At 42.1% G+C, this 18,966-nt stretch overlaps 3 protein-coding genes across 3 annotated transcripts; 2 read left to right on the top strand and 1 right to left on the bottom strand.

Annotated features, from left to right (window-relative positions):
• Positions 1 to 1,347: 1,347 nt before the first annotated feature.
• Positions 1,348 to 6,917, top strand: LOC311325799 (lysophosphatidylserine lipase ABHD12). Its single transcript, XM_084458574.1, has 13 exons — positions 1,348 to 1,605; positions 2,683 to 2,804; positions 2,893 to 2,992; positions 3,164 to 3,283; positions 3,517 to 3,547; positions 3,628 to 3,673; positions 4,938 to 5,067; positions 5,416 to 5,453; positions 5,826 to 5,902; positions 5,995 to 6,077; positions 6,294 to 6,372; positions 6,463 to 6,587; positions 6,676 to 6,917. Exons 1-13 carry the CDS (start codon positions 1,517 to 1,519, stop codon positions 6,701 to 6,703), a joined length of 1,068 nt encoding a protein of 355 aa, XP_084314700.1. The 5' UTR covers positions 1,348 to 1,516; the 3' UTR covers positions 6,704 to 6,917.
• Positions 6,918 to 7,357: 440 nt separating this feature from the next.
• Positions 7,358 to 15,282, top strand: tm9sf3 (transmembrane 9 superfamily member 3). Its single transcript, XM_084458524.1, has 15 exons — positions 7,358 to 7,515; positions 8,781 to 8,976; positions 9,155 to 9,277; positions 9,814 to 9,974; positions 10,089 to 10,166; positions 10,448 to 10,579; positions 10,706 to 10,872; positions 10,958 to 11,052; positions 11,295 to 11,425; positions 11,560 to 11,699; positions 12,001 to 12,069; positions 12,787 to 12,933; positions 13,134 to 13,217; positions 13,415 to 13,491; positions 13,670 to 15,282. Exons 1-15 carry the CDS (start codon positions 7,420 to 7,422, stop codon positions 13,735 to 13,737), a joined length of 1,764 nt encoding a protein of 587 aa, XP_084314650.1. The 5' UTR covers positions 7,358 to 7,419; the 3' UTR covers positions 13,738 to 15,282.
• prdx3 (peroxiredoxin 3) lies at positions 15,283 to 18,844 on the bottom strand. The gene is made up of 7 exons (XM_084458525.1): positions 18,793 to 18,844; positions 18,302 to 18,440; positions 17,494 to 17,635; positions 17,227 to 17,362; positions 16,819 to 16,922; positions 16,551 to 16,716; positions 15,283 to 15,950 (listed from the first exon to the last, which is right to left on the bottom strand). The coding sequence occupies exons 1-7, from the start codon at positions 18,826 to 18,828 to the stop codon at positions 15,900 to 15,902; spliced, it is 774 nt and encodes a 257-aa protein (XP_084314651.1). The 5' UTR covers positions 18,829 to 18,844; the 3' UTR covers positions 15,283 to 15,899.
• Positions 18,845 to 18,966: the final 122 nt, after the last annotated feature.

Raw genomic sequence — 18,966 nt, 5'->3', positions numbered from 1 at the left:
TAAATTTTTCCTGATAGTTGCTAAATGTTAGTACAAATGTACCTACCTTTTGACATGCAGGGATTTAGTTTTCTGTAACCTCAAGAATGTGATCTCCTTTATACTGTTCAGTCACAATGAAATGAGGAACATCTGAAATGGGGGCGGGGTTCAGGGGAATTTCAGGGCAATTTTCTATACTCTTTTAAAGGGATAGTTTTGAATTTTCGACATAGGGCCATGATCTTTAGAAACGTCTTTCGAAACGAAATAGCTTCCTCCCTTGCTCCAGCACGCATGCGCACAGCGTGCTGGAGCAACGATTGCGCGCTGTGCGAATGCGTGCCTATGCTCTTTGTAAGCACAACAAGCGATTCATCAAGACAGATTGATGAAAACAACCGTTTCGTGGCAGAAAATAGATTTTTAGAAACTGCATTCTAAGTGCCCCGACCACCACCATTACATGGACTATACAGTAGTGTTTAGGAACTTTAGGCTCCACGACCCTACCCAACCCCCGCTGAGGATTACAATTACTAAATCGATTGATTGGCAACTGACTGAGTAGGCCTACACAGCTGCTGAAGTTAATGTTCAATTATGAAGAAAAGCAAACAAAACCTGTAAAAATTAATAAACATATCTCATCCCACATTTTTCAATCAATTAACACCAAACTTGCTACACTGGATCTTCAGACTGTAATTCACAAACTCATTGACCAGATTGTTGAATTATCAAAATCGAGCTTACAATGCATCAACATGTTTTACAAATGTTTCACGATACGATACGAATGTACAAAATGAACATTGGAATGTCAACTTTCTTGTTGTCTTCCTATTCTCTCGCTTATTGCTCCTAAACTTGTCGGAAATTGCCTGGCCCCGCCTCATCGCTGCGTAGCAGCTTTAATTGGCATTAGCTTTCCTCACAAAAGGTAGGTTACTGACAGGGGCCGCGACGTGAACGCTGATCTGTTGCCTCCCAAAAAAAAAAAAGAACTGATTACTATGTAGGCTACAGTGCTAAATGAAACACGTACATTTAAATACAAATACATTTAAACAAATGCCTCAAGGCTGCCTATAACCAACTGATTGATGTCTCTCAACGGTTCCGATTTGACTGAACGAGATGCAAAGATTCAGAGTCAGTAGATCCGAATTTCCCATCACTGCTACACAGGCAAGTTCTTGTCACGTGATAGTCTAGCTCTATCATAAAGGTGGACTCCAAATAGTTGTGGAGGACTATGGTAATGAACTTGAAATAAATAGTGATAGTGCTACCTTAAAATTATATTCCCCTTCTAAAGGCTACTTTATTGACTGATCTTATCTAGTAGTGTGTTGCGACAAATAACCTATGCCCATACAGTATAGTCCTATAGCCCACTTCTAAACTGTCAACAAGCTAGTTCAAGTTCATAATATAACTTTTGGTCAGAGAACTGTAATTGTTAGGCGACATTTTATGGAACTCTTATAACTAAACGCTTAAACTAGAGTTGTCGCCTAAAAAAGTTGTGGACATGAGGAAACGGGTCAGTGATGGTGACAAACCTACGGGGCAGGCTGCTGAGCTCGCCGCGGATGTCGGAGCCTCATCGATTGCGCCACTGTAAGTGAAGCAGCATGCTTACGAGTGCTATTATCACTTCTGCTTTGAAAATGATTCAACCTTTTTACGCAATTCTGAGGTCAAAAACTGTTGTTCAATCAATATTCTATTTGAACATTTACACTATTTGAAGGGGTGTGCTGTGCATAAGACTGACACGGTCATAAACATTTTATCACCTAAGAAACATTGCCAAGATGAAACCTTTCCTCTCCCAGACTGATAGAAGACTAATACATGCTTTTATTACTAGCAGGTTGGACTATTGTAACGCTCTCCTGTCAGGCCTACCAAAAAAGCGATTAGTCAACTCCAACTGATTAAAAATGCTGCAGCACGTGTTCTTACATCACACCAGTTTTAAAACCATTGCAATGGTAATAGATGTTACGATTATTTTATACACAATCAAGCGCCTACACTGTAAATACATATCAGACGTGATTTTAAAATATACACCTAGTAGGTCCCTCAGGTCCTCTGGCACTGAGCTTATAATGGTTCCTAGACCCAGGATAAGAGGCATCCATGCCCCCAGGGCAGCCGGCGGGGGTGGTGTGGTGCACGCTGGGCTCTCACCCCGCACACCCCAGCCCAAACCCTGTATCTCTAGCATCCCCACACAGGGAGCTTGCTTCACTCTAAGTTCTATTGTTTTCACTGTCCTGTCTTTGCACTGTCCTATCTCATCCCTGCACCCTGTCCAATGTTGTCTCAATGTTATGCACCACGACCTAAAGTAAATTCCTAGTATGTTGAAAAACTGCATGCCAAGATTCTGAATTGAGTGAGTTACAGTCTACATCTGGATCTTGCCTGATCCAATAGACGCACAGTGGCGACATACAACAGTGGCCAATGTGGTATCTATGTATATAGATAGCTATGCTCGGGCATGATTTGCACGTGTGCCTCACACACACGGGAAAAAGTGTCATGTCAGTCTCATGCACATCCCTTCAAATAAAGTACGAACTTAAACAAATTTATAATTTCACTTCCCCTACTTTGAAAGCTGTTTGCCTCTCTCTCTCTCTCTCTCTCTCTCTCTCTCTCTCTCTCTCTCTCTCATTTCAGCTCCAGATGTTGGTTGTGGTTCAAACGAGGTTTCTTGGCGCTATGTATGATTTACATCGCCATGCCTTTTATTTTGCGACTATCTCCTGGCTTGATGACACATCTGGTGTATTCCCACAAAGGTAAGAGTGTTGAATTAGTCTGATTAAATAAAAAGAAATCAAAAAAGAGCACATGTCCAGTCCACTCATTTCCACTCCTCTCCTGCAGTCCCTTTCATTGTTGACCTCAGCCAGCCTGCTGCCCTCTCTCTAAATCACACTGTGAACCTGTACCTTACACCAGAAGAGGGGGTATCAATAGGTGTATGGTGAGTATGTAACAATGCTACTATGAGGTATATGGAGATATGAGATCTATATTTTAGCTACACCTGAGTGAGACACACCACAGTGTAAAATTTTGTCATGAAGTGATTTGTATGATCTTAATTAAAAGTCAGTATGAAATATCTTGTCTTTGTGGCATGTACTTACTGCAGGCACACAGTACCTGAAAGCCAGTGGAAAGAGGCACAGGGGAAGGATTTTCTCTGGTACCAGAACTCTTTGGGAGGTGGAAGTCCAATCGTTATATATCTCCATGCCAGTGGGGGTACAAGGTACTGTATCAGGATGATTCAGCTTCAATATTTCCTGGGTGGAAATTAGTTTTAGTAAAAAGACAACGACAGCTTAATATAGGTCTATTCTGTTGAGCAGAACGTTTTGCATGAATATCCTAATGTTATTTTAGAATTTAGTTCACTGTAAAATAAGTCAAGCAGTTTAGATCTGCCTTAAGCTACTACAAACGATGTTTGTTACAAAAACGTGCTTTCATTGTGTTTATTAGGGCAGCAAGTCACCGTGTGGGAATTACAAATGTGAGTGCTCAATTTTGATATGTCAGTTCTACAGTATACAAGCTTGAAAATCCATGTTTAATCAGCTTCTGCACCCCCAGGTTCTGAGTGCAGCTGGTTACCATGTTCTGGCTTTGGACTACAGAGGTTGGTTAATTCACACAATGTAACTTTAGCTTTTGCATGACATTACATATTTTTCATAATAACAAATGATACTACTGCCATGAAGCTATACTGTATGCTCTCCTGGGATATTCAAATACATACCTGTTTGAATACCATATTCAAATACATAGTGGATGACGACACATCATCTCAAGCTCAATCTGGACAAGACAGCTGCTGTTCCTCCCGGGGAAGGGCTGCCCGCACTGGGATCTGGCCATGACCATTGAAGACACAGCGGTGACGCGGACTTGGACTGCGAGGAATCTGGGTGTGATCCTGGATGACCAACTGTCGTTCTGCGCACATATCACATCCGTCACACGCTCCTGCAGATTCATGCTCTACAACATCAGGAGGATTCGCCCTTTCCTCACTGATGAAACGGTGTAGGTGCTCATCCAGGCCCTGGTCATCTCCCGCCTGGATTACTGCAACTTCCTCCTTGCTGGGGCCCTGGCGTGAGCCATCAAATCCCTGGAACTTGTCCAGAAAGCTGCTGCTCGCCTGGTGTTTAAAACTCTGGCGCTAGCCTACAGGGCAATGAAAGGAACAGCCCCCTCCGACCACGCCATGGTCAAACCCTACACCCCCTCCCGGCCGCTACTTTCTGCTACCTCGGGGTGACTGGTTGCCCGTCACTCCAAGGCCCCTGCGGTCGATCGACACGGTCACGGCAATTCTCTGTCCTGGCCCCGCAGTGATGGAACGAACTGCCCACTGATGTCAGGACAGCAGAGTCGCTGCCCATCTTTCGTCGCAGGCTCAAAACTCATAATTTCAAGAAGTACTACAACGATCCTCCCTCTTAAGCACCTATTGTATTTAGATTGCTATTCTTGCACTTTGCCTTCAGCATTAGATTATGCTCTTAGTCACTTGTTTTAGAAAGGAGATGCACTTGAGTTTCGGCAAGTAGTAGTACATTGGCTTTTCCTAGGTTAAATGCAATTATTGTTAGTCGCTTTGGATAAAAGCTTCTGCTAAATGACTATAATGTAATACCTCATTCTTCATCCTGTTTCAGTCTTCCCATTCGGGTTTCCTGCTGCCACCTTGTGGTCAAATCAATCTCCGCAATTTTGGCCCCCCTCAAGATACTCTGGCAGGCTATTCCAGAGGCTGGGGGCATAAAAGCGAAAAGCCGCCAATCCGTATTTCTTAGTCATGGGCCTTAGTATAGTTAAAAGGCCAGTACCAGAGGTATGCACTGTAAAGCCTTTAATATTGGAAATCCTGGCAGGATTTGGAGATTCCTCTGGAGATCCAACTGAAGCTGGCCTGACCACTGACACCCTTTACTTGTACCAGTGGGTGAAGGCCCGCAGTGGAGGCAGCCAGGTCTTAATCTGGGGGCATTCCTTGGGTTCTGGGTAAGTCATTGCCTATTCAATGTTTTTAGATAAAGTGGTAATCACAGATTCTTGGTTCTGTTTGAAAAGTCAAGAGTCCCAATGATTGTCACACACCTGAGTGTGTGAAATTTGCTCGGCGCATTTGACCCATCCCCTGGGGGAGCGGTGAGCAGCAGTGGTGCTTCGCTCGGGAATCATTTGGTGTGCAGAGATAGCCTTATAGGTTAGGAGTAGATTTGGAGTGGAAAATTTGCGAGGTGATATTAGTAAAGTTATTAGTGTCCACTACGGCAATTATATGAATGAATGGAACCAGGACAGAACCTAAGGTAAGGTCACCTAATTCACTGCCTTATCTTCATGCAGAGTGGCCACAAACACTGCAGTCAAACTGATGGAACAGGGTAGGTATTACTGACCTAACTTAAGTTAGGACCTGTTAACTGATGGAACAGGGTAGGTATTACTGACCTAACTTAAGTTAGGACCTGTTAACTGATGGAACAGGGTAGGTATTACTGACCTAACTTAAGTTGGGACCTGTTAACTGATGGAACAGGGTAGGTATTACTGACCTAACTTAAGTTAGGACCCGTTAGTTTCAAGTCACAATATGTACAATCGCCATAATAACAGTAATTTCATTTCAGAACACATACTTAAAATAATACAACTCACAAATGATCATAATGACAATAATATCACAAATATTTATATTTCTGTGATTGTGAGACCTGACACGTTAAGAAGATTGATAACATTTTCCATTCTATAAGGGGTGGTTATTGATGGTGTGATCCTTCAGGGTGCATTCACAAATGGTCGACAGGCATGTGCATTTGAGTTTAGCCAGGTAAGACTCACACACACTTTTCATATTTAATTGTCCTGTGTTGTGTTGATGTATGCTTTATTCATATTTGCCAATAAACTGTCACCCCCCAGTATTATTGGATGTTTCCAGGCTTCGATTACTTTTTCCTGGACACAATGACAGAACATAATATTATCTTCCCTAATGATGAAAAGTAAGTTCTCAGTTTGCCTGTTTTGACTGTAAGATAGACGTTTGGAAAGATTTGATATTTTAAGATTCCATAAATTGTAACATGCTTTCCAAAAACTGTTCATTAACCCCTTGTTCATCATACTGTTCCATTTTGGAAGCATATACGAATCATCCTAAATATGTTTATAAATAAGTTGAATATAGTTATCACAGATATTCTTCTGTGCTTCTGTAGTTTGAAGAAGATAAGGAGTCCTCTTCTAATCCTTCATGCAGAGGATGACCACATAATCCCTGTCCACATGGCTGAACAGGTAAATTGAACATTCACCTGCAATTTCTCTCAAAATATATCAGATTTTTAGATTTTTAAATTCCATAACCTTTCATGCATTCCTTTAAAGCTATATAGCATAGCAAAGAGCAACCCGAATTTACAGAATCTAGTCAAGATGGTATCTTTTCGTGGATCCCTTGGGTATAAACACAATGGATTATACAAAGACCCTCACCTACCGGTCATCATTCGGTGAGAACCGGTAGATGCCATGATCCGATAACATTTTTCATGTTGAGGCAATTCTGATCCTGGATTCAATCATTTTCATCCTTTTCAGGCAATTTGTGCTGTCACTGGGCCCATGATGAATATACAAGACCCATCAGACACCAGGGGCCAACAGAATTCATGACTGCTATATATCTATCAATCAAAAAAAATCACATTGCAGCATAATGCTGAGCATTCACCTATACACATTCATGACTAAGAATCTCAATATGGTAGTGAAAGCCATTTGTTGACTTGTTATATGTGATTGTCTTGTAAGACTGAAGTGAAAACAAATAAAATCGAATTGGAAGCCAACTTTTATTAGTATAATAGTATTTATAATAACTACTATTTGATACTGTAAGTCCATTGTTGGGAGAGTTGTCTGAAACAGATTGATCTTCATCATGGCGTTGGAAACCACATTTGGGCTGTTTGCCTTATTCTCAATCGCAGCAGGATCGATGTATTGTGGAAACAGGGTCGGGTTGTATTGCCCATTCAAAAGGTGAGGCAGTTCGGCCCGGTCCTGGAAGTCAGATGACGTGGCTGAAGGTGGCCGATAGCGTAGCACCCGGGTTTCAGAACTCAACAACTCGCTCACCGTCTTGAACTCTGGTTGGAAGAGACGTACCACGTGACGTCTTTTCATCAATCAGGAGTGAATGCGATGAGAGCTGGTGAGCCGTTCACGCCATATGCGAACGCGAGCATCCTAAAAATCTGCCACTGTCATACAACCAGGAAGAAGGTGGGAGAGCCCTAACAAAGCTAACGTCCCAAATCCGTGTGTAAACTTTCCCAGAAAATGATGGGGTCTTCCCGGTGGAAGTTTACGGCGGTGGTCGTCCTCTCTATTGCGGGGTTGTTAATACCGGTCGACGCAGACGAACACGAACACACGGTAAGAACATTTGAGGCCGATTGCGAATGGGAAGCCTTGCGTGTGCTCATATAATAATGGAGGTTTTTTTAGCTAAGCTAGTAACGTTGGATAGGACCATACCAGCTCAATGGTCAAGATAGCCTGTTCTATAGCAATGCAGTTGATGGCATGTCCCTTCTAACCCAAGATGAGAAGGCAGGAGCAACATTTCTGATTTTGTACTGATTAGGTCGCAAGCGAAGCTGTCAAGCCTTCCTGTTAGCTGCTAATACTGGGCTAGCTCACTAGTAGTAACAGATATCCCCTGATAACCCGTCTATCTAGCTAGTTAGCACTGACAGCGATACACGATTCTGCATCACACATTCAATCGTGTACTATTGTTTGCTCGCTTGTACTTACATGTCACGGTTAAGGTGTAGACATGAAATAGACATTTGAACACCCAGAAATTGGCTATAGCACGCTAGCTAAGGTTAGCTAACAAGCTATTCCATTTGAACGTCAGTGCAAGACTGCATCCGGTTGATCAGGCCTCTTCAAGGCCACTGCACTGTGGCATGGTATTCATAACCGAGGAATATCCTTCTCAAGTTGTGTTAACGAGCTAGTTTAGTCATGCAATCTGGGCACATATGCTTTAACTTGTTATGATGGTACTCCAAGTACGGCTTCTGCAGTGGTTTAACAATCTGCAAGCAACCTAGCTAACTTCAGGCTAGCTAACGTTAAGATAGCTGACGCTACTGTAAATCTAAGTGTGTAAAATAAGAGAACCATGGCATGGAGGAATCCTTGATGTTTGTTTCACTGTAGCAACTGTAATTATGGTCTATTCCAGCAATATCTGAAAATGTAGATGTGGTTGTAACTGAGAGGCCCTATTTGTCATGAACATTAATTAGTGGATCTTATTTGCACATGAGGTCTAATCAGTTTAATTGGATCCCTTTCCATCTTATAAAGAGAACAATTACATCTGATGTGCTAATAAGTACTATTTATACTGGAACATACGTTCTTGTATTGATTCATACGTAGGAATAACAGCAGATTCAAATTTCAGTAATAGCTGCATTTAGCATTAACACACAAGTTGGCTCAAAGGTAGTTAGTAATTATTTCTATTCTAATTATTATATTTACCACAAAACGGTGATTCCCGAAGTCAAACACAATATATTTGAAAAGATGATATTGTTGGAATCTGCAGACCACTTAATGTATAGAACCAGAAAGACAAGTGAAACAGGTGTAGCATGTGTTTCTCTTTTCTCTTGCAGTACACAGATAAAGAGGAGGTGGTTCTATGGATGAATACAGTGGGGCCATACCACAACAGACAAGAGACATACAAGTACTTCTCGCTGCCCTTCTGTGTGGGCACCAAAAAGACCATCAGTCATTATCACGAAACGCTAGGAGAGGCTCTGCAGGGGGTGGAGCTGGAATTCAGTGGGTTGGACATCAAATTCAAAGGTATCCAGCTTTCAACCTTGCCGTCAGACTTTATAGACTCAGAAGTGGAGGCCACCGTCTTATCAACAGGATTTTGACTGAAGGATAGAGGGCTAGAAATAATTGTATGCGTTTGCATACTTTTATACTGTGTGCTGTTATGTATTATGTCCTAATGCAGTTGTTTTTGTCCCGACAGATGAAGTTTTGCAAACGACATACTGCGAAATTGAACTTGACAAAGCCAAACGGGATGCCTTTGTGTACGCTATCAAGAATCATTATTGGTATCAGATGTACATTGATGACTTGCCTATTTGGGGTGAGTGACACTGCATGACTTGTTTTGACTTGTGCTCAGTGATTTAGTTTGTTTGATTCTTGATGCCCCAAGAAGTTCTAATCAGCCACTTCTAGTTGAACAAGCATTCACGCTTGACTTGCTCTTCTCTGACCATATCTACCTCTTTTGCTGGATGTTGATATTGAATGTTGATTGTCATCAAGCTGGTGGCTATCTAATATAAAGTCTGTTTAACTCTGAATGAAAGACAATGTCCCTGCAAAACCACAGTTAGACTAGTAACATCAAAAAGAAGGAACTGTGGTGACCCTCCTGAAGGGCTCTTATGTTTGCTGAATTGCCTCAACTATGGAACCAGGCTTGTGAACAGAGGGTGGAGGAGCGAGGGTCATTACATTAGCCAAGCTATTTTAAACACACTGAATACAGTACTTCCTTATTGTTTGCTCACTTTGAATCAATATAGACTTTGTCCCTAAATCCGGTTGCTGTCTTCCATGCCGTCGCCTTGCTGTTATAAGTGCAGTCATCACAAGCGCTTAACTGTATTGTAGGAATTGTGGGAGAGGCAGATGAAAATGGTGAAGATCATTACCTGTGGACATACAAGAAACTGGAGATCGGCTACAATGGCAACAGAATTGTCGATGTAAACTTGACCAGTGAAGGCAAAGTCAAGCTGGTGCCAAACACGAGAATTGCTATGTCTTATTCTGTGAGTTTTTTCAGTTTATTTTTCAGTCATGTACTGTAAAAGCCAAATGAATTAATTGAGACAACACCACATGCTCACCAGTCAAATATCACTTATTTCCCATTTCCACCACAGGTGAAGTGGAAGAAGTCAGATGTGAAGTTTGAGGACCGATTTGACAAGTACCTTGACCCATCCTTTTTCCAGCACAGAGTAAGTTCCCTTTTCACAGTGCCATGCATGTAGACTTCATTTCATGCATAGTGAATCTAAACCATGCAAAAGTTTTTACAAAAAAACGTTACCTGTTCCCTCCTCACCTTGATCAATCTGCAAGGTACACTGAAAGTATTCAAGGAATTTACTCTTGATTAACTTTTTAATGTCTCTTGCTCAGGTGTGAAATCTAGGACTGGGCTCTGATATGTGCATTCTTGATTCCTCCTAAAAGGGAGTTTTTGAAAAAAGCTAATATTAGCTTTTTTTTTTAATAGATTCACTGGTTTTCCATCTTCAACTCCTTCATGATGGTGATTTTCCTGGTGGGTCTGGTGTCCATGATCCTGATGAGAACGCTCAGGAAAGACTATGCCAGATACAGCAAGGAGGAGGAGATGGATGACATGGTATGGTGTCTTGTCTTGACTCCACTTGTACTGTGTGTTGCATATTATTCACATTGATTGTAAAATCATCCCACTAGTTTTGTGCAATTACCTTATGACGTTGATGTAACCTTGGACCTCCTACAGGACCGGGATCTGGGAGATGAGTACGGGTGGAAGCAGGTCCACGGAGATGTATTCCGGCCGTCCAGTCACCCCATGATCTTCTCCTCCCTCATCGGTTCTGGCTGCCAGATCTTCTCTGTCTCCTTTATCGTCATCATCGTGGCCATGGTTGAGGATCTGTACACAGAGTGAGTCATGAAGACCATATGGAGTTTATGTCTGACTCCTTGCTAACATGTGGCCCCTCTGACATTCCAAATGTTGTCTTTGTAGGAGAGGTTCCATGCTGAGCACAGCCATCTTTGTGTATGCTGCCACCTCTCCTGTCAATGGCTACTTTGGGGGAAGTTTGTATGCAAAACAAGGAGGTGAGTAGTATCATATCTTAGAAAGAGAATATGAGTTCCTACGGTACATGGCACACTTCGTATCTTAGAAAGACAATATTCTTACTGTACGTGACACACCTCTACTGCCACTTAATTCACCAGCCTTTTGTGTGTGTGTTTACTTAGGATCAGATTTAGTAGCTTTGAAAACTCTGGCAGTACAAAGAAAGAAACACATTTTTACTGGACCCAACACCCTCCGTATTCGTGTGATCATACAGGCAGGCGATGGATCAAGCAGATGTTTATTGGGGCCTTCCTCATCCCAGCCATGGTGTGTGGGACAGCGTTCTTCATCAACTTCATCGCCATGTACTACCACGCTTCCCGAGCCATCCCCTTTGGCACTATGGTGAATTTAAAGAGCAACCAGTCCCACACACTGAACAGCCCACCTGAATAAGTCAACCCAGGCACAACAGTAATATTAACCTGACCTATGTAGAAAACATCTTTCATTGATTCATCTGCTACTCTTATCCTCAGGTTGCTGTTTGCTGTATCTGCTTCTTTGTGATTCTGCCACTCAACCTTGTGGGGACCATCCTGGGGAGAAATCTTTCTGGCCAGCCAAACTTTCCCTGCCGAGTTAACGCTGTGCCGCGGCCGATCCCAGAGAAGAAATGGTGATGATCGTACAGACATACGTACCTGTGTTTTAGATTTTTTGGGGGTTTTTTATTGTTTGTTTATTCAATCTACAATCATCCCTCCCTGATTTTAAATATTCTGGATGGCCACAGTGCTTGTGGTTGTCTAATCTCATAGTGGCAGTTGGTGGGTGTATATTACTGTAGAAGACTGGCTAGTGTCCTCACCTGATTCCCCAGGTCTGATGAATGGCGGGGCAGTGCTGGGGCTCTGGTTTATGTGCATGTTATGACTAATCCCATCTGCGGGTTGACTGAGATGAACACAATTTTACAGGTTCATGGAGCCGGCTGTCATCGTCTGCCTTGGCGGAATCCTACCATTTGGTTCCATATTTATTGAAATGTAAGTTGGTCCTCCATTAGATCTGTCAATAGGCCATGCCGTTTTAGGCCTGGACATGGGCCCAGTCCCCCTTCCCCTCACCCTAACCCGGGTCCATATTCTTTTCCTACTCCCACCCTACCCCCGACCCCTGCCTCTACTTGGACACAGGCACAAACACACACACACACACAGACATACACCAGTCCTGGGCTCAGATCCCCTAACCCGGATCCGTATCCTTTTCCTACCCCCTCTCTACCCCAACCCCTGCCTCTATCTGGGCCCAGGCACATTCACGCACACACAGACATACACCAGTGTTTGCCATGTCTCTCCTATGATGTTTTTAGCCTCTCTTATTCTGAAAATGTAATTTAATGTAATTTATTGCTTTATAAATGTTCTCAGCCGTTAGACAAACATACTCCAGGAGCTTGCTCGATCGCCTTGTTGAGAGGGGTCAGGGAAGAATTTTTACAGCTCACTTATCTGGCCCCCGGGTGATTACTGTTTTTTTTGCTTCCCTCTGGAATATGTAGGGGTGGGTCGTATGCCCATTTCCCTTGTTCTCTGTAAAGCGCATTGTTTGGCCTCTGTGTATGAAATGCGCTATACAAGTAAAGCATTGATTGATTGATTGATTGATTGATTGATGCAGTAGGTGATCTCTCAGTCTCTCTATATATGAATACAGTACAAAGTGAATGTATATTTCTCGCTGACCTTGGCTTCCAGGTATTTCATCTTCACCTCATTCTGGGCCTACAAGATCTACTATGTGTATGGGTTCATGATGCTGGTCCTGGTGATCCTCTGCATTGTGACGGTGTGTGTCACTATCGTCTGCACATACTTCCTCCTCAACGCCGAGGACTACAGATGGTGAGTACAAGACCTTCACCACTCCATATTTGCTTGTCCCACCATATTACAGTAGGTCATGGACATATTGATTTAATTGGGTCGACAGACTACACAGACGCATTCCTGAAATGTCCAATGAAATAATGCTCCATACGATATCATAGCTACTGGATAGTGTTTCTGTCTTTGTCAATAAAACTGTTGTCTTTCTCATACAGGCAATGGACAAGCTTCCTCTCTGCTGCATCCACTGCTGTTTATGTTTACATGTACTCATTTTACTATTACTTCTTCAAAACGAAGTGAGTTTCAATGTCACTCTTTACTTGTATGAAAAAGTCATTTTTAATGTTCTTAAAGGGGTAGTTCAGAATTTTGGACATAGATCCTCATTTAGGACTTACCCATAATGTTGTTGATTGAACATTTTTAGCTGATTCCATGCTCTTGTGTGGCAGCAGTCACTGACTGCCTGGTATAAAACCCCTCTCTGTTTCAGGATGTATGGTCTGTTCCAGACGTCCTTCTACTTCGGCTACATGGCTGTATTCAGCACTGCCCTGGGAATCATGTGTGGTGAGTTCACCTCATTCACTAAATTGCATGCCACTAAGCCCAGCTGGTTAATGCCCAAAAGTGTTCAGTTCCATCCCTGGTTTTGATTTCACTCATGGTGTTTCAGTTGATAAAGTGCAAAATGTGTGTAGCTATTTACCCAATGACTAGAATCTGATAGCCTGTCATTTCGTTACAGGAGCCGTTGGGTATGTGGGAACAAGTGCCTTTGTGAGGAAGATCTACACAAATGTGAAAATTGACTAAGAAGCAAGCCACCACATGGATCTATGGAGCAGCCTAGAAGCTCTTCCCAACAGAGGTGGCAGGCACAAGTCTTTTTTTTTGCAAGAAGAGATTGTGCTATCTCACTTTGTACAAATGTAGTTTTCCATTTTCTGAATGAATTTCAATGTCGCAAAACACAGTATGAACAAGAGCAAATTAGCAGATAAGAAAACATTTAACATCGGTTCTGTTTTTATCAACTGCTTTCAAACAATTGTGGAGCAAATGTTATTCAAAATGTAACATTGCTTCTCTATCTTTCAAACCCAGTCCCACCCGACACCAGAGAACATAGATGTTTATTGATGGCATAGTCTAGCTCTCTTCAGTGAAGAGGCCGAAGTGTATTGAAAGCCTTTGTTCTATTGTATTAGAATATTGGAGAGTTGGGTTTGCGTCCATGCTCTGACTTGATTCTCTTTTTTTTATTATGGAGTCACTCGGAGTGCCACTGTTATTGTATTTTGGTCTCCACATACACCATTCCTCTATATTGACAATTCTCTTTAATCCCCCCAATAACAGTTGTTGAAATCCATGCACCCAATGAGTAATATTTTAGCTCTGTTGTAGTTAACTGTACAAATGGGGGGGGGGGGGGGGGAGGGGCAGCAGGAAAGACAGGACTGATCAACAGTTTTGAGGTACAGTTAATGACAGATTGTTTTAAATGGATGTTTGATGTGATCCAGTTTCACGGTTTAGTCTGTTTTCTTAATGTTTGGGTTTGAATGAAGTCTACTTGTAAAGATAATATATGAATAGGGGGAAAGTGTATATAACCTTAATAATGTACCTTTAGATGTAGATCCCAAATGGATTTTGGTTGTACAGATTTACTACAGGGTGTCTTTTTTGTTTTGTTTTTTACAAATCAGTTATAAACCAACTTTTTCTGTTTGGGTTTTTGGTGCTTGGGGTGGGGTGGGTGGCACTGTTACATCTTGCCTGAACTTGCATGAAGCTTTCATCTGATTTGTTTGACTGTTGTCCCATCTTTTAACTTCCCACATCTTGTGCTGTAGCAGTCTCATAAATTAAAGACAAGTTTGGTTGACTTTGTGCTGCTTGCAGAAGAGGTGTATTGACAAACGATTTAACACTTCTGTTATTTGGTTTTATCTATGATTTAAAGCTTTAAAAAGGCTTTCCATTTTTGGTCAGCCATTTCTCTCATGCCATCTTTGGTTTCCATAACATGAAACATTGTGAATGTCGGGTGGAAGGAGGGTGATTGCCGAGCTTCTGCAAACATACTGTACAAAGTTAAACTCATGTACATTTAAATAGATGTTTTCATAGCTACATACAGTGCTGCGGAGTGTTAAAAATGCTTTTTTCATTGTGTAAATACAGTATGTACCTTATATATGTATGAGAAGTGGCAATGCCTTTTTTCTAATTTCCAGTTCTCTCCCACTGAAGTTGATTTTTGGCACCTCATGTGTACCATTATGTCTGTAAAGGCATTTTGAACCTGCATATTAACGCTGTAAAAAAGAAACAAAATAAACATGTTTATGTACAGGGTTATAATCATGGTTTATTAATGAGCATTAAGTTACCAGTCATTGAATATTTGGTGAACTATGACGCTTTTTAATCTTCATAATACAAGTCACAGTAGCAACAATGCAATATTTTAGGGAGAAGACACAATGTATGATCACACTTTTAATAGAATAAAGCAATGGTGGGATGACGTCCACGTTTACCATCTTATGGACCTGTGTGCAACTGCTGCCATAATCTGATATCTGTCCATTTGTTTTGTAGACTATTTGAGACTATTTAGACTTGTAGACTATTTTTCTCATTTGGAACCATTACACACCATTAATCCTGCGGTTCAGGCATCCATCCATTGCCACAGCCAAGGTTTTGTGAGTAGCGGTTGTGCCTGTTTAAATCAGAACCTCATTTTAAATTAAGGATTGGACCGGTCTGTGTTTGCCCCAGGCAGGACGATTGACATGTGACAACAGACACACTTGGTGATACACTTTTTTCTGTCAACATTGAAAACACTTCACATATTTTCTTAACTGTAAACTGCAAAATTATATCTATTGTCATTGCTATTATCTATATTCCATTTTTGTGTGTGATAAATTATTGGTTGGTTCCAAGCTTTAATCTGTCTAGTTGACTTTCTCAAAGTACTCCTTCGAACCATCAGGGGTGGGCTTGATCTGAAAAGCAAACACAACAGTTGGTGTAAATCATTTGATGGTTACTACTGTGGTGGATACACATTTGTATAGTATTGAGACATTCATCAGAGAGTTAAGAATTCAGAACAAGAACTAACAGCTAGTTCAAATGTAGACAAATGTCAGATGTGTTTAGCAATGTGCGTTGGATACTTTCTGGGTTGCTAGGCTACGAGAGAGGGGACGTTAGTGGTTACATTGTTGTTACTTGCTACTTTGTTGTTACCTCGACTGCGCTGTAACTTTTAGGACTGCCCCCCAATAGTTGACTTAACGTTAGACGACGGTGGCTGCTGCCACTCGCTCCGTTTGTATGGTAAGGTTATATGTATATAAAAAAATCATCATAATAATAAAGGAACGACTAGTTGACTAGTCGCTTGAAATGAGGACTTCTAGTCGAGCGGGAAAATCTTTAGTCGGGGGCAGGCCTAGTAACTTTTGTTGTTTTTTATGTAAGAGTAAATAGCTAGACTCGACTCGCCTTCGTCTACCGTCTCCCCGTTATTGTACTCCCACACTATGTTGTTTTCAACTGGTGTGAGGCTGTGGCAGAGGACTAGCTGAGGTGTGACTCACCGTTGGGGAGTCTGGAGTCCAGCTGGCTGGGCACACCTCACCATGGGCCTCCACAAACTGGAAGGCCTTAACCAGTCGGAGGGTCTCCTCCACACAGCGACCTACTGGCAGGTCGTTCACGCTCATGTGCTTCACCACGCCGTTTGGATCAATGATAAACAGACCCCTAAAGAAAACAAAGTGCACAATGAGTCTTGGACCCTCTGAATTTGACACATGAAACCCATAAATGACTAAGTAGCTGTGAAGTTATACAACTACACACTACCTCAGTGCAATGCCTGGACCCTCCAGAAGAACTCCATAGTCTCTTGAAACCTGCTTTGTGAGGTCTGCAAGCAGAGGTATATGGATGTGACCCAAACCTCCAGCCTTCAAAACAAGAAGTGACAAGACTACATTAGCTAATGACTACAAAAGTGCTGATTAATACAATTATTGTTTATATCTTTGAAAGGAAGAGGTTTCATCCCAAATCAATCTCCATGCACTATTCCTCAGAACTCTTGGAGATTGTGTTAGGATTGGAAGGTGTCACATTATGCGCTTGGGTACTGTAGCACTTCCAACCAGGTGCGTTGGGGTTACTATCACAAATCACCAAAGACCTACAAAACCGCATGAATATATAGGTGGTGGTATTGAGGGGTTGAATAATCATTAAAGCCTAGCATACCTTACGTGGAGTGTTTATCCATGCCAGGTGGGTGAAGTGGGAGTCCACTGACACGCCCACCACTTCACAGTTGATATCATGAAACTCGTTGGCCTTGTCACTGAACGAGATTATCTCTGTCGGGCAGACAAATGTGCTGAAAGGGACACAAACACCAAAGAGGAAGACTTAATTGAGGCGAATGCACATAAGGCCTGTTGAACAACACTATAACTGAGAGGACAGCGAACCTTTAGACATTTTTACGCAATTGAATCAAGCACTCACAAATCCAGGGGGTAGAAAAAAAGGACCAGGTATTTGCCCTTGAAATCGTCTAGGGTCATCTCCTTGAACTCCCCATTGTGGACAGCTGTTGCTTTAAAGTGTGGTGCCTGCTGAGTGACAGCTGGGGCCCACCTGGCACTGCCTAAAGGGGAGGCAGACATGAATCAAACCAGTAACAAGTAACCTGTAGGCTAACTTGATTGTTGAAATAATTTTTGTTTTTTTTCCAGGACAGAAGGCTCCAAGACTAACCTTGCGCGTTAGCACCTGCCATTATACACAGTTCTGAGGATGCATTAGGCTAGGCCTACATGTTCAACCGCTTCTAGAGAATTTCCACTAGCATAGGAATTCTGTTTTACGTCGCGCAGAGCCAAAGGAATAGCCTGGAAGCTTCCTCACAATTTTTTATTTAAAAAAAATCCTTACTATCGCAAAAAAAAGGGTTTATTTTCTTTTTTCTTTTTGGTGAGGGAGTCTGACTTCCCGGCTACCATAGAAACAAAACACGGCCTAGGATCACAATTATGCACACAACACTGTGGTTTGACTAAGTCAGTTTTCAAATAAGACAAAAAAGAAAATGTGAATCTGACCAGCTAGGAGACTTTTTACTAGTGCGTTACACGAGTGTCCCAAAAATGGTCTTCTGTTCAACTTCACACTCAATCTTATATTCCAGCCAGCTTAATGATGCCATTGTATTTGATTCGCAACGAAAAACTAATTTACAATCTAAATTATAGCCAACTACACTTCATATATGTGCTATATGGGCACCACTTGGATCACGGTCATACATACGTACTGGTTGAGAAGCAGGCTCTCTGAGGGGGACAGGTGAGGGTTCTTGCGGGACAGGTGAGGGTTCTTGCGGGACAGGTGAGGGTTCTTGCGGTTCTAGGCAAGCAGGCTGCGACTTTCAGCCCTCCTGATGCAACCCCTGCCTATATGTAATGATGACAGAGATTACACCGTCACTTGTGTCGCTTATGATTTGAGCATTTTAATAAGTAAACAAAGTCACACTATTTAATCTTCCCAATCGTGTGTACTTGACTTGGTGGAATGTCAGCATTACGTGACAGGTAACGTAAACTCGGTCTAGCTTCCTAGTTCGCTCATTACCCAACACTGGCTAACCACGCTGCCTGTCAAGTTCAAACAACTTACTATGCAAAGCTAACAACTTTAGCTTTGCATAGTAATCATCCGGCCAATCTGCATCTCAATGCAACCACTTGCAACTATAAGGACCACGGTCGTTTATTTAAAATCTAGCTTAATATTACAACTTACAGAGGTCCTCAGCAGTCTTCCAAGGGTGGCTGCCATTTTCAGAAGTGTCAGTATTCGTGAATCATACGTACGCTTTGCGCAGGTGGGTTAAATAACGACGCTATAGACAAAACTGCGCATTCTATGTGCTGGCTTGACGCTCGCTGAGATATTTTAAACACGCCTCCTACACGT

The sequence above is a fragment of the Borostomias antarcticus genome (assembly GCF_949987555.1).
Source record: "Borostomias antarcticus genome assembly, chromosome: 25".
Lineage (NCBI taxonomy): Eukaryota > Metazoa > Chordata > Actinopteri > Stomiiformes > Stomiidae > Borostomias > Borostomias antarcticus.
Note: the sequence above shows the minus strand (reverse complement) of the source record. Positions and strands in the feature narration are given on the sequence as shown.